Raw genomic sequence first — 13,696 nt, 5'->3', positions numbered from 1 at the left:
AATAGCCCCACATCATCACATACCCTTCACCATAGCTAGAGATTGGCATGGTGCTTTTTCCAGTAGGCCTATTGGCCTGTTTGATTTGCATTGAGCTCAATGAGCATCTTCCCAAAATACTGGGGTCAAAAATATTGGCACCCCTATGTAACCCTATAGGAATTTAACACATAGGGTTAGCATAGGGGCAGGCAGTTTTTTATTTTTAAAGGCCACTTATTTTATGGATCCAGGATACTATGCATCCTGATCAAGTTCCCTTGGTCTTTAGAACTAAAATTGCCCCACATCATCACACACCCTTCACCATACCTAGAGATTGGCATGGTGTTTTGTTCAGTTAGCCTATTAGCCTGTTCGATGCTCATTGAGCTCAATGCAAATCAAACCAGCTAATAGGCTAACTGAACAAACCGAACAAAACACCATGCCAATCTCTGGTATGGTGAAGGGTGTGTGATGATGTGGGGCTATTTTAGTTCCAAAGGTCAAAGGAACTTTATCAGGATGCATAGTATCCTGAATCCATGAAATAAATGGCCTTTAAAAATAAAATAAAACGGCCTGCCCCTATGTTATCCCTATGTGTTAAATTCCCATAGGGCTATATAGGGGGTCAAATACTTCCTTCCCCTAGCATTTAAGGAAAACATTTATTTATTTACGATACATTCTTCAATCACAAAGACAATTGGTGTCCTTGGCAGTTTCATTTTTACTAATTTTTTTAATAAAAGCAATAGTTCGGAATTTTGGACATAGGACCTCATTTCCAACTTAGTCGGGATGATATAGGTCGGTGAAGACCATTTCAGTGAATTTCTGCCCTTCCTTGAGTTGCAGCGTTCATCTCGTGCTAACCTAGGTGCCGAGATAACGCAAGTCAACGGTAACATCCAGCCTGCCACTGAAAACACTCCACAGAACACCCGAAACAAATAATTTATAACTTCAGACTATCGATGCACATGCCTGTGTTGATAGAACAATGTTAGAAATAAAACTAACCTTGCATCGCATTGCAATAGCCTACTTTGTTCCCTGTATGGCAGTGGCGGATTGATATTGAGAAACTAGTCCCTCAAAATGTAATAAATCATTGAGTTGCAAGGTTAGTTTTATTTCTAAAATGATTCTATCAACACGGACATGTATATCGATAGTCTGACGTTTTAATTGACTTGTCTCGGGTGTGCGGTGGAGTGAGTAAGACTGTTGTTGATGTCAGACTGATGTTACCGTAGAAATGTGTTAGCTCAGAACCAGCTAAGGCAAAGGGGGACGCTGCAACTGAAGGAGGGGGCTAAACGCGATAAAAACGGTCTCCACCGATCTATATCACCTCGGTAAAGTTGGAAATGAGGTCCTATGTCCAAAATTCCAAACTATTCCTTTAAGGCATTAAGATCAATTGTCAAATGATGATTTTATATTCCTGTTTTAGCATGGTATCAAATACATGTGCTCCCCACTGTACAGTGCCTATAGTAAGTATTCATACCCATGCTAAAGTTGACTAAAAAGAGGAATATAAAATCATCTTTTGAGAATTGATTGTAATGCCTTAATTAAAAAAATGAGTAAAAATCAAACCGCTAAGGACACTCATTTTCTTTGTGATTGAAGAATGTACCGTAAATAGATAAATGTTCTTCCTTAAATACAGGGAGCATAAGTAATTGACCCCTATGTTAAATTCCCATAGGAGCAGGAGGATTTTTTATATGTTTTTATTTTTAAAGGCCAGCTATTTCATGGATCCAGGATATTATGCATCCTGATAAAGTTCCCTTGGCCTTTGGAATTAAAATAGCCCCACATCATCACATACCCTTCACCATAGCTAGAGACTGGCATGGTGCTTTTTCCAGTTAGCCTATAAGCCTGTTTGATTTGCATTGAGCTCAATGTAACAGTAACAATAAAGAGCATCAAAAGCAATGACGTATCTCAGAAAAGGGATGATCCCACATTATTCTTTAATGGTGTGTGTGTTCATCTGAAGTACAGTAAGAGAGCATAATACCATAATTTCCCAACGATTAGCCACGGCTTAAATTGATTTTGCAAAATGTATTCAGCTATGAGGTTAATACACGAGGGCAGTTAATATGGTATTAATGTGGTTTTGTTTCTTTTAACTTGTTATAAAACACTGTCCTGCGGCTTATACACAATGCAGTAATACACAGGAAATGACTGTATTTGATTTATATAAAAGAGTACTTACACTGGTGCAGCGTTCCCCCTTGAGAAAGAGGGCAGACAGAGTGAGAGTGAGAGAATTACAACACTGGCAGTCACATGACAGGGTTTTAAAGGTCAAAGGTAAAAAATATCAGACACATATTGACACTATTCAGGCTTCTCCATGCTACTGGGCTGCATAGATGGAAGGAGGATGTGAACACCTCCATATGAAACAGGAAACTAGGAAAGGGGTCATCAGTAGATCCTAATACTGAGATGCATCGTCGGACCGCACCGAACACACTCTCTTTACTGACGATATCAGGCACTATGGTTGTTGTTGAAGTAAGGACTGGACCATGCAAACGACAGAGACAAGACTGCATGCTGGCAACATGTGAAATGTAAAATACTTCAAATGAAACATTCTTTAAAATTCACTAAAAGTGAGTCACTAAAAGTTAAAATTTCACCATTCAACATGAGAATAGAAGAGGAAAGGACAGAACTGAAATGAATAAGAGAAAAGGGCTAAGAGGATGACGACCTAAGAACAAACACACACATATGCAGCCAAACTTACAGCTTGGCCATTAGCCTCGTAGAGTGGACACTTCTGTTTGATCTTGGCCAGCTCCATGTTGACCTGCTTGCTGACCACAGCCATGGGGTTTCCGCCTGAGCAGCGCCACGGAGAGAAAAATGTAAGGCCAATGCTAGACCAACAGGGCTGACTGCAAGAACAGCACCATCTATGTGATGAATAGCACCATCTGGTGGGGAACTTATACAGTAGTGAGCAAAACGTCTTAAATGACTATACCATCATTGTCTTACCTAGCCCAGTTACCACCATGGCACCAAGGTCTGCCACATAATTGCCCTTACGGAAAGTGGCTACTCTCCCTCCAACACGGTCCTACCAGAGAAAAAGCAGGTTGCAAAATTAGTCTCAAACTCCGGAAACCCAAATCAAAGTATTTTCTCCCATCATTATTCCCACAGAACAAACACAGGACACTAGTCACAAGACCATTTAAAACGACCAATTGAGAAACTAAAGACTACCCATGATAACTTCAACAATACCTTTAAAACCTTTAAAAACTAGCATGATGACCACAAACTATCAGTGTGTGTTGGCTCACAAATGTAAATGATGAAGAATATTGTACATAATAAAGACAAGCCACATAGTTTTTTATAATTGTCTGACTATGGCACGTGTGACCTCTACCCACCCTGGCCTCCAGCACAGTCACGTCCATGCCAAAACTCTGCAGTTGGCGAGCAGCTGCCAGTCCCGACACCCCTCCACCAATGATGATCACCTTACCTGTCTTCTTAGCTGTGCAGGGATGCAGGGTGTTAGACAGGAAGTTCTAAAGCGGGCTTTTACTGCCTTACCACTACTACACAATAAAATCTTCATGTCATAATGCGCAAATGTATCAACTTCCTTACACACAAATAAATAAAGATGGGCAGCATCTTGATAATTATTTTTTTGCTTTTGTCAAACCTCAACATTTTTCATTGTTTGGTCAAATTAACTTCTAAAAAAAAGAAATTCTGAAACTTTGTTGACCATGGTAAGAAGTTCAAGAGTTTTACATTTCTAAAGCTTATTATTCTCAGAAAGACTCTCTATACAACTCACTTGGCAGGGGCTTGACTCGCTTGTAGATGCCAAAGTTGATGAGACCTTGCCTCTCCAGATAACTGTGAATCCTATGGACCAGGACAGTATCACCTAAGTCCAGAAGAAAAGCGAGATATAGCATACATGAGATATGGAAACCCTCTCAATACAAGATATATCATAGTGCTAGCAGAGAGACAGCTGTAAAAGCCATCATGGCCACTCACTGTTGTAGGGAGCCTCCAGCTGCTGAGCAGTGGCCTCGAAAGTCAGTTGGATTTTGGGGTTGTCCAGCCACAGCTGGAGCTGCATCGGAGGAGACAGACAGACATCACATATCACACACACAGTCCAAAAGCACCAAGGCACATCTACGTGTTCTCACAACTGTTTTTATTTATGCATCCATATATCCATCACCTCACTCTCAGAAGTACAGGAGCCAACTATCACCAAGTTTCAGGCTCAGCTTGACAAAAAAAACAATTTAAAAGGAACACTTCACCGTTTTTTTCATATTAAACTACGTTATTCCCTTAAAGGAATATTTCGGTATTTTACACTTCAAGCCCGTTTTCTGTATTGCCTAGCATGAATACGAGTGTTTGACACCGAAATCTCGACGATTGAAATGACGAAAATGTGCAGCTCACCGAGTGGTTACTGGTCTTCAACGATCTTCTATAGCAAGTTTAGCAGCGAAATATAGCTTGTCATCTTTTATCAGGGATTTTCGAAATCCCGGAAGTACTTTTTCAAATACCTCACAACCGTGTGTGCCTAATATAACACAACAATTTGAGTTTCACTGTGAAACTTGCTATAGAAGATCGTTGAAGACCAGTAACCACTCGGTGAGCTGCACATTTTTAAAAACGAACGTTTAGGGGTGTTTTAAGGACAGAATAGTCCATGCACAAAGCGAGCAATGTTAAAGCAATGCAGAGCTCCATTCTAAAGCTGCCAAATTCCACAAACAGGCTCAATCGTCGAGATTTCGTTGTCAAACACTCGTTTTCATGCTAGGCAAAATAGAAAACGGGCTTAAAGTGTAAAATACCAAACCATTCCTTTAACTAAGACGAGTTGATACACACCTCTCACGGTTCAATGCGTGCAGTCACTGGCGCTGGCGTGCAGCGCAACTTTCATAGCACTTGACTAGCCCAGTTCAAAATAAAAGGGACAAAATAAAACATGGTGCATTTCTAAGCAGGTAAGAGGGATAAAACTATATTGTGTGGCACAGTAATATCCTCACTCTTGCACTTTCAGTTTCACTTTGGATTGAGGATATTACTGCGCCGAGTCTAAGTGCTCCCAATTGTTATTCCGCCACACAGGAAAGGTGCTTAGAAATACACCACGTTTTATTTTGTCTCACCATACTTGGACGTGTGACTACTCGTGTAACTGTATTTTAATAGGGAAAACATGGAGGTGTTTGGTTGCTTCTAACTTCATCTCTGTTTGGATCCTAATGAATGCATTGGGCTAGCTAAATGCTATCAAAGTTGCGCCGCGCGCCAGAGCCAGTGAGTGCACGCATTGAAACGTGAGAGGTATGTATCAACTCGTCTTAATTAAGGTAATAACATAGTTTAATATGAAAAAACGGTGAAGTGTTCCTTTAAAATGCATGGTCTAACCCAACTGATTAATGTTCCAACAAGAATAACTGAACATAGCCAAACTGCTATTGACCATATCATGGTATCTGATACATGTAAGATCTTGCAAAGTGGTGTTATTGTATATTGAATTAGTGATCATTTTTTAACCTGATGTACAAGGAAAGTTAAGAGGGCTCCAATTAAATGTTTAAAAGGATATGATGTTAACAACTTTCAGGATGCACTTAGTAATATAAACTGGATGGAAATGACCATAGGCATAGGATCGTTTTTAGTCTATTTTCTTGGAAGTTCTTGATAAGGTAGTTCCATTAAAAGTGACCAGGATTAAACAGAGATCTCAGGCTTGGATAAATAATGATATCTTAGACGCCATTCACGCAAGGAACAAAATCCTAAGTGAGTTTAAACGATCCAAACTGCCAGTTCTTTTAAAAGAATATAAGATACTTAGAAATAAGGTTCAACGAATGGTGGATGAGGCGAAAAGGGATTTTTTAAAGTCTAAAATTGAGGAACATAAAAAGGACCCCAAGAAATTGTGGGCAACTCTTAGGCCTTTAGAGACAAAAGAGAACCCTAGACAGAAACAAGGTAAAATAGGCCTAGATATGAATGGGTTCAAATTGTATGATAAAAAAAGTGGTGGCAAATACTTTTAATAGTTTCTTTACAACAATTAACAAAAAGTAATCTGGTGCAGAAGCTTCCATTTACATCTGGTGCTTTTAGTGACCCACAGAGGGTACACAAGTTTTATGAAGAAAAGGGAGTCCAAACAAATGCTTTTTATTTTAAACAAGTAACAGAGGAGTTGGTACTAAAAAAACTTAAAAGTCTAAATCCTACTAAGGCTACCGGATTTTACAACATCCCTGCTAGATTTCTCAGGGATGCTGCTGAAGTAATGACTCCTGTCATAACCTAATCTTATTAATTTATCCATTGAAAACAATCATTTCCCCAATAAACTTAAGGTGGCAAGAGTAATACCTTTATTTAAAAAGGGGCCCAAATCTGATCCTGGAAATTTTCGCCCTGTATCTATCCTGTGTTCAATATCAAAAATTGTTGAAAGGATTATCTATGAGCAAATAGACAGTTACTTAGTAGAGCAGAACCTTTTATTTGACTTTCAATCTGGTTTTAGAAAAGCCCACTCCACTGATAACTGTCTGCTTTATCTTACAGACTTTATTAGGAGAGAGGTGGAAGAGGGGAACTTTTGTGGCATGGTGCTAATAGACCTCCAAAAAGCCTTTGATACAGTTCAGCATGATATCATTTTAATTAAGCTCAAAGCTTTGGGATACTCTCATACATCACTCCAATGGGTAAAATCATACCTGGTTGGCAGAGAACAGGTGGTAGATATGGAAGGGACCTTGTCCACTCCACTTAAATTAACTTGTGGAGTTCCCCAGGGCAGTCTTTTAGGTCCTCTTTTCTTTTTGTTATATGTTAATGATATGCAGTCAGCCATAGACTTGTTTTTATTTGCAGATGACTCAGCTATTCTAGGTGCTCATAAAGATAAATCAGAAGTAGAAAGGCTCCTTGATTTAGAGCTTCTTAACCTCAGGGATTGGTTGGTAGACAACAAGCTGTCCCTTCACCTAGGCAAAACAGAGTCTATTCTTTTTGGGTCCAGAGGCAAGCTGATAAATTGTTTGGAATTTAGGGTAGTCGTGGGTGATGTTGAAATTATGGCCAAGGAATCAGTCACTTACTTGGGCTGTATACTAGACAACAAACTGTCAGGGGAGGGTATGGCTCAAAAAGTAATATCAAAGGTCAGTCAAAGGACTAAATTCCTGGCAAGAATATCCAGCCTCTTAGATAGAAACACCTTAAAAATCCTGGTCGATGCTCTGATCCAATGCCATCTTGACTATGCCTGTACATCTTGGTTCACTGGAACTACCAAAGGTCTCAAAAACAAGCTTCAGATTTGTCAAAATTAACTAATCAGAGTGATACTTAAACTCCATCCAAGAACTCATCTTCTTCCTGACCATTTCTCCAGAATTAGGTGGCTCAAAGTGGAAGAGAGGGTTTCACAACTCAAACTATGTTTAGTTTACAAAATAAGAAATAATCTGGCACCCAAGTACACTGCTAAAAAAATAAAGGGAACACTTGTTCATAGGAGTATAGCATCAAGTCAGTCACACTTGTGGGATATTGATTTTGCCAGTTATGCAACAGAGGTGGTTGTGAATCAGGTTGACCTGCTTTGATGTCAACAACATTTACTACAGGTGTACTAGAGGACCAACTGTGAGACGACCCCCAAAACAGGAATGGTTTTACAGGTGGTGGCAACTGGTAATTTTTTCATCTTTATCCTTCTTGACTGATGTTTCACTAGTTTTGCATTTGGATAGGGTCAGTGTTACTACTGGTAGCATAAGCCAATATCTGGAGCCTACAGAGGTTGCACAGGTAGTCCAACTCCTCCAGAATGGCACACCAGTGTGTTCCATGGCCAGAAAGATTGCTGTGTCTCCCAGCATAGTCTCAAGAGCATGGAGGAGATTCCAGGAGACAGGCAGTTGCTCTAGGAGAGCAGGGCAGGGTGGCAGAAGGTCCTTAACCCAGTAGGAGGACCAGTATCTGCTCTTTTGTGCAAGGAGGGACAGTACAGAATGACCTCCAGCAGGTCACTGATGTGAATGCCTCTGGCCACACTGTCAGAAACAGACTTCATGAAGGTGGCCTGAGAGCCCCATGGCCTCTAGGGACCTGTGCTCACTGCCCAGCACCGTGGAGCTCAATTGACATTTGCCATAGAATGCAAAATTGGCAGGTCTGCCACTAGAGCCCTGTGCTCTTCACAGATGAGAGCAGGATCACCCTGAGCACATGTGACAGACATGAAAGGGTCTGGAGATGTCGTGGAGAACATGATGCTGCCTGCAACGTCATTCAGCATGACCGGTTTGGTGGTGGCTTAGTGATGGTCTGGGAGGCATACCCATGGAGGGATGCACAGACCTCTGTGGGCAAGACAACGGCACCCTCACTGCTCTTAGGTATCGGGATGAAACGTTATGACCCTGTACTGGTGCAGTGGGCCTTGCGTTTCTCCTGGTGCACAATGATGGCCACATGTGGCGAGATTGTACAGGCAGTTCCTGGAGGATTAAGGAATTTATATCATTGACTGTCCCCCACACTTCCCTGACTTAAATGCAATAGAACACCTCTCAGACAATATGTTTTGGTCCATCCAACACCCTTCTTTCATTTCGTAACACATTTACCAGTCCATATCAACATAGATATCCAGCATGATGTATCTGATGTGTTTTCAAAGCGTTCCTTTTATTTTTTTGAGCAGTGTATTTATGTAATTACTTTTCTAAAATTAGTGATACACATAAGTATTCCACCAGGGGGAGTCTCACAGACTACAGACTCTGCCGTTTTAAAGAGACCCTATGCAATAGTGATGCGCGGGTGGGCTTTTTTTAAAACCCGCCCCAACCCGACTTTTCAGGAGATCCAAACCGCCCCGCCCAATCCGCAAAAATATGTTCGAATTGTGACCCAAATCCGACCCGACCCGCGGAAAGGAAAAAACGCATTTAACGTCTTTCCTAGCCTAATTAGCCCACATGAGGACAACAGCGGGTTACAATGATCGGTCATTTTGACAATCTGCGCTCCTCCACACCATTCATAATCTGCAGCCTAGACATAGCTAGTGTTAAATCTCATCTTCATAACAAGTTTCCATTCATATTTCCCCTTGCAACTTCATAGGCTAGCCTACTTTTGCGTTTAACACTGCCAAGCATTTAACAAGCACAGTTGTTTATTCGTGTAGCCTATGACAGAAGCGAGGTGTTCTCGCATTGTGCACAACCTTCGATATCCCAGATCATTAGGCTCCATGTCCATAAAGTAGCGAATGCGCGATTGACTTTTTCAGTCAGTCACGCATGGCGCAATTGGGTGCTGAATTTAGGAGAAATTATGTTTTGCGCTCGACCACACCTCCTGTATTGCAGGCGCATCGCCACCTAATATGTCGGAAGTTAACAAGTGAGAAATGTGCATTTTTACTTTTTTGACCCGACCCACCCGCAATATTTAGAAAAAACTATTAGGCCTACCCAAATCCGCCCGACCCGCGGGTAAACCCGCGGATATCCGCGGGTAATGGGCTGAACCGCGCATCACTACTATGCAACTTTTTCATAGTCATAAAATCGCTTAGAAATCGTTGTTTTGCTTGACTGACCAGTTTTATCGAAAACAGTCACATTTGCTCCCGCCCCTAGTGTCCCTATCCGATATTACAACCTTGCAACTTTCTGATAAACGATCGTCTGCTGTTTACATCTGGAAGTCAGAGACGCAAAAGGAACAAGAAGAACCATGCTTGCAATTTATATATTTATATATAGCCTATATATGTATAAATATACACGCTAAAGCTGTCGGGGAAGCTCTGCAGAGAAATATGCAAGCATAAAACGAGCGAAAACGAAAAACGAAACCGAAACCAGAGCTGAAATCGCCAATCCTGCATTATTCCTCTTTAAGAGCTGTATGGGAAAGTATTCTTTCCTATACTCGGCAGCTGTCTTGTGGAATGGATTACCTCCCAACCTTAAACAGCTGAGCTCCTCATTTTAAGCTCCTACTCTCATTTTAAGTCTTCAATAAAGAAATGGTTATTAAACTTATAAACAAAATAAAAAAATCTGAAGCACTAGGAATAGAAAGCATATGGCTGTATGTCTGCTTGTCTGTCTGTCTTAGTTATTATTGTGTTTTGTAGCGCATGTCCATGTCTGCTTTTGGCTTGCCTTTAAGTCCTTTGTCTGTTTTTGTTTTTGTATCTTGTTTGACCCCTTCCCCCTTTTCCTTTAATGTTTTAGTCTATGTGCTGTTAGTCCCCTTCCATCCTGAGGACCACAATGGAAACAAGCCTTTGGGCTTTATTGTGTTTTTTTATATCCTTTTGAACACATGATATTGTTCAATAAAGAATCAATCAATCAATCAATCAATCAAAATCTTCTATGCCTTCAGACAAGGCTACCCACAGCTTATGCGACCTTGGAAACCCCCTGTTACGGGCACGGGCAGGCATGAGGTCGGAGGCATACCGTGCGGTTGCGGATGTAGAGGAAGACCTTCTGTGTCTGCTGCGGCCCACTGATGATGTCTGGGAAGCAGGCAGCCTCCTGCGAGGTCATGCGGTCATGGGGGAGGCGACTCTGAAATGCCGCACCCTCCAAACCTGAAGGACAGAATGAGAACAGGAATGTGACAATCTGGGTGTACACCAACATTTAAATAAACAATTTGTCCAATAATTGCTGATGACTAGCCTGACTAGCACCTACCACTTCTCAAATGAGATGTGGTCTGGCGACCAAACGTTCATTTTTTCGTATTTGAAAAAATGCCCAAATCCGTTCATTGTCTATCAAATGCGTCTGTGCATAGCTCATCATCGTCTTGCTTTCCCCCCTGTTCTGTGATTGGTCCCCTATCTCAGGCAAAAATTTGAGCGGTCGTTTCCAGACTGCCTTAGCAGCATGAATCAAATCACCGCGCAAGGCAGGATGGGAACACCCAGGCTAGCTGTTGACACCAATATTTTCTTATTAGTGCACCTTAATCTCGCCTTCATACGTCCAAGCGTGTGCCTATCTTGGAAATGCTTTGACGTATGAAAGCCATATTTGGTGGGATGACTCGAGACCCCATCCAAAGCACCCTCAATACATTTGATGTTATTTGGTCTGTCAGTGGCTCTATAATTAGCAAAAATGTGTGTGTTGGCAAATGTATGTAATTAATAGGAAAAGCTCATCTTAAATTGCTTAGGAATGCCAAAAAAACATTTCAGAGTGATTTGAGATACAATGTTGATTTTTTTTTTTAATCCAAAGTATGGCCATTCTTGTAAAACTGACAAGGAGAATTGCTACAGTCCTGTAGAATTCCTGCAACGGAATTACAGTATCATTAGGCTACCCATCATTACGGTTCAACGTCATTCAGCCACAGTAGTTGGATGTCGGGAGATAGTCCGCAACGGGACAGATTGATTGGATGACGGATTATCCGCAACGGTGCCTCATCCCGAGGCTTCATGTATGGACTCACTCGCTGATAGTTACTGAGGAAGTTCATTTTCTATATATAGTCGAACTCACAAGAGTTTTCACAGTGACGGTGTGTTTCGGACGATTTGTATTGACCTGAGCATTCTGGGTAAATCACTCCCAAAGAATCATGTGACACAAAGCCTGATTCTATATTCATTTGTTTTCCACGTGAAGCCAATCTCTAATCCATTTTGTTCATGGTGGTTGGCTATACACCAATAGGACATTAGATTACCTTTTAATAATAATAATAATAATAATAATAACTAGAAAATATATTTCCATGGAAGGAATTACCATTGCATGTAAATGTAAAAAGGTTGCTGTGTAAAACATTGTATTAGTTAAAAAGACAACATACTGTATGACACAATAAGAATAGATGAATAACAATAACCCAATTACAGTTCCATTGAAATTACTTGGAAACCTACATTTAAAAAGTGATTCATGAAAATGCATTACAATTGTGGATAGTATTTTGGAAAATAACTCTTCATTTATTAAAATAATAGACTGAGATAAAGTTGGCAACTTCAAACGAGTTGCAAGCACTTTGTTTAGTACGGCTAAGTTAACCTTTGTTTACGGCCACTGGCGCATTACCAATCACTATAATGTAGGCTAAGTCAAGTAACAAGGTACGACAACCACTATAAGCCTACTTTTCAAACGGGAGTCCAGAACAGGACCGAACAGGTGTTGTGAGTAGCCTAATGAAGAAGCAGTGATCATAATCATAATCGTAAAACACGCCGCATATGCTGCCTCCAGTGAAAGCTTGTTGTGCAGTCTGTGAAAGCACAAAAAGACACAAGCTTGATGCCTGTAGCGGTCGTTTGCAAGAAGCCTATGCCATAGCTTAATTTAAGACCGATCCGATTGCATCATATTGTAGCCTACCTATCTTTCGTTGTCGACTGACTTGAGAGAATAGGTTCATTGTTGCCCATATTATCTTATTTCTCTCAACTGCAACATTGACAGACAGCCTAGCCTACTAACCACGACAGCCTAGCGTAGGCTATCCTTATAGTTAACTTGGTCTTACGGTATCCGTTTTTTTCAAAATTGGCTGCTGTGCTGTGTCGTTCATAGACAGTAGGCTAAAGATGTCGCTCATCGCTCCCTTTCTTTATCTCTAGGCCTAGGCTACTGTGCGCAAAGTGTCGAGGCCACATACAGTCGAGTCGGGACATAAAATCGTTTGACGAAGTTTAAGGCATGTTTAGTATGATATGGCAGCGCCATAGACTATCAGACTGTTTATTTAAGGATTTCCGATGATGTGGAAGGAAATTCGTTGGGATCCTCCTCGTCATATTTGAACAAATAAAGCTAATTTCCCTCACTAGACCTAGGCCACTGGCATTTATGGGGGATTAAGAGGGGGGGAATCGTTTAACAGAGACCTCACACCCCCCAAAAAAATGTCTGCCCGTGACATGATGAATGAATGCATAATTTCCAGGTGCCACTGTAATCGCTAACTGTGAATGGATTAATCCAACACAACTCCTCGTCCAATTTTCAGTTTGCATGGAAATCATTGGTATGTTTGCCTAGGGCTGCCTGTGGCCTGGCTTTTCCACTCGTTTTATACCAGCTAGCAGTGTTTTAAAAAGCCTGACTACTTAGACTTAATCAGGGTACCCCCAGGATTGTTAAACCTAAATTTAAGACTTTTTAAGACCTTTTTAATACCATTTCAAGTGAAATTTAATACCTTTGTCGCACCCATCAGAGAAGATTAAATCATATTGAACACCAGATTAAATCTCAAATAATTCTACTTTTGAGTGTTCGACATAACAAAATAAGAGTTTACAAGATAATGCAGGTACACCTTGTGGAAGATCAATAACTTGTATTTCTAAAGAATATGGAGCTGAAATTGGAAGATATTTTTAAATATCCACAATAAATGAGCAAAACAAACCAAAAACAATAAATACAATGGACTCTGTTGGCCCAGTTCACAAATTAAAACGTGACATAGGGCGTGTAGAGTGACAGTAGCCTAGTTGTTAAGCCTTATGCACGGAACGAAATGTCATCATACAGCTGTAGCTGATAAATTACGCAGTCAACTAAAC

The 13,696-nt window shown here is 40.8% G+C and overlaps 1 protein-coding gene across 2 annotated transcripts in view; it reads right to left on the bottom strand.

Annotated features, from left to right (window-relative positions):
* kdm1a (lysine (K)-specific demethylase 1a) overlaps positions 1-13,696 on the bottom strand; it is a 38,805-nt gene that overhangs the window by 15,671 nt on the left and 9,438 nt on the right. For both annotated transcript variants that reach the window (XM_062522283.1, XM_062522284.1), the window contains 7 exons: positions 10,590-10,723; positions 4,060-4,138; positions 3,851-3,943; positions 3,432-3,538; positions 3,028-3,109; positions 2,774-2,868; positions 2,231-2,248 (listed from right to left, as the gene is read on the bottom strand). In XM_062522283.1, the coding sequence (XP_062378267.1) occupies positions 2,231-2,248; positions 2,774-2,868; positions 3,028-3,109; positions 3,432-3,538; positions 3,851-3,943; positions 4,060-4,138; positions 10,590-10,723 (608 nt within the window). The remainder of the gene's footprint in view (positions 1-2,230; positions 2,249-2,773; positions 2,869-3,027; positions 3,110-3,431; positions 3,539-3,850; positions 3,944-4,059; positions 4,139-10,589; positions 10,724-13,696) is intronic.

Source organism: Sardina pilchardus, chromosome 20, assembly GCF_963854185.1.
Source record: "Sardina pilchardus chromosome 20, fSarPil1.1, whole genome shotgun sequence".
NCBI classification, from domain to species: domain Eukaryota; kingdom Metazoa; phylum Chordata; class Actinopteri; order Clupeiformes; family Clupeidae; genus Sardina; species Sardina pilchardus.
This window is presented reverse-complemented; position numbering and strand designations above follow the sequence as displayed.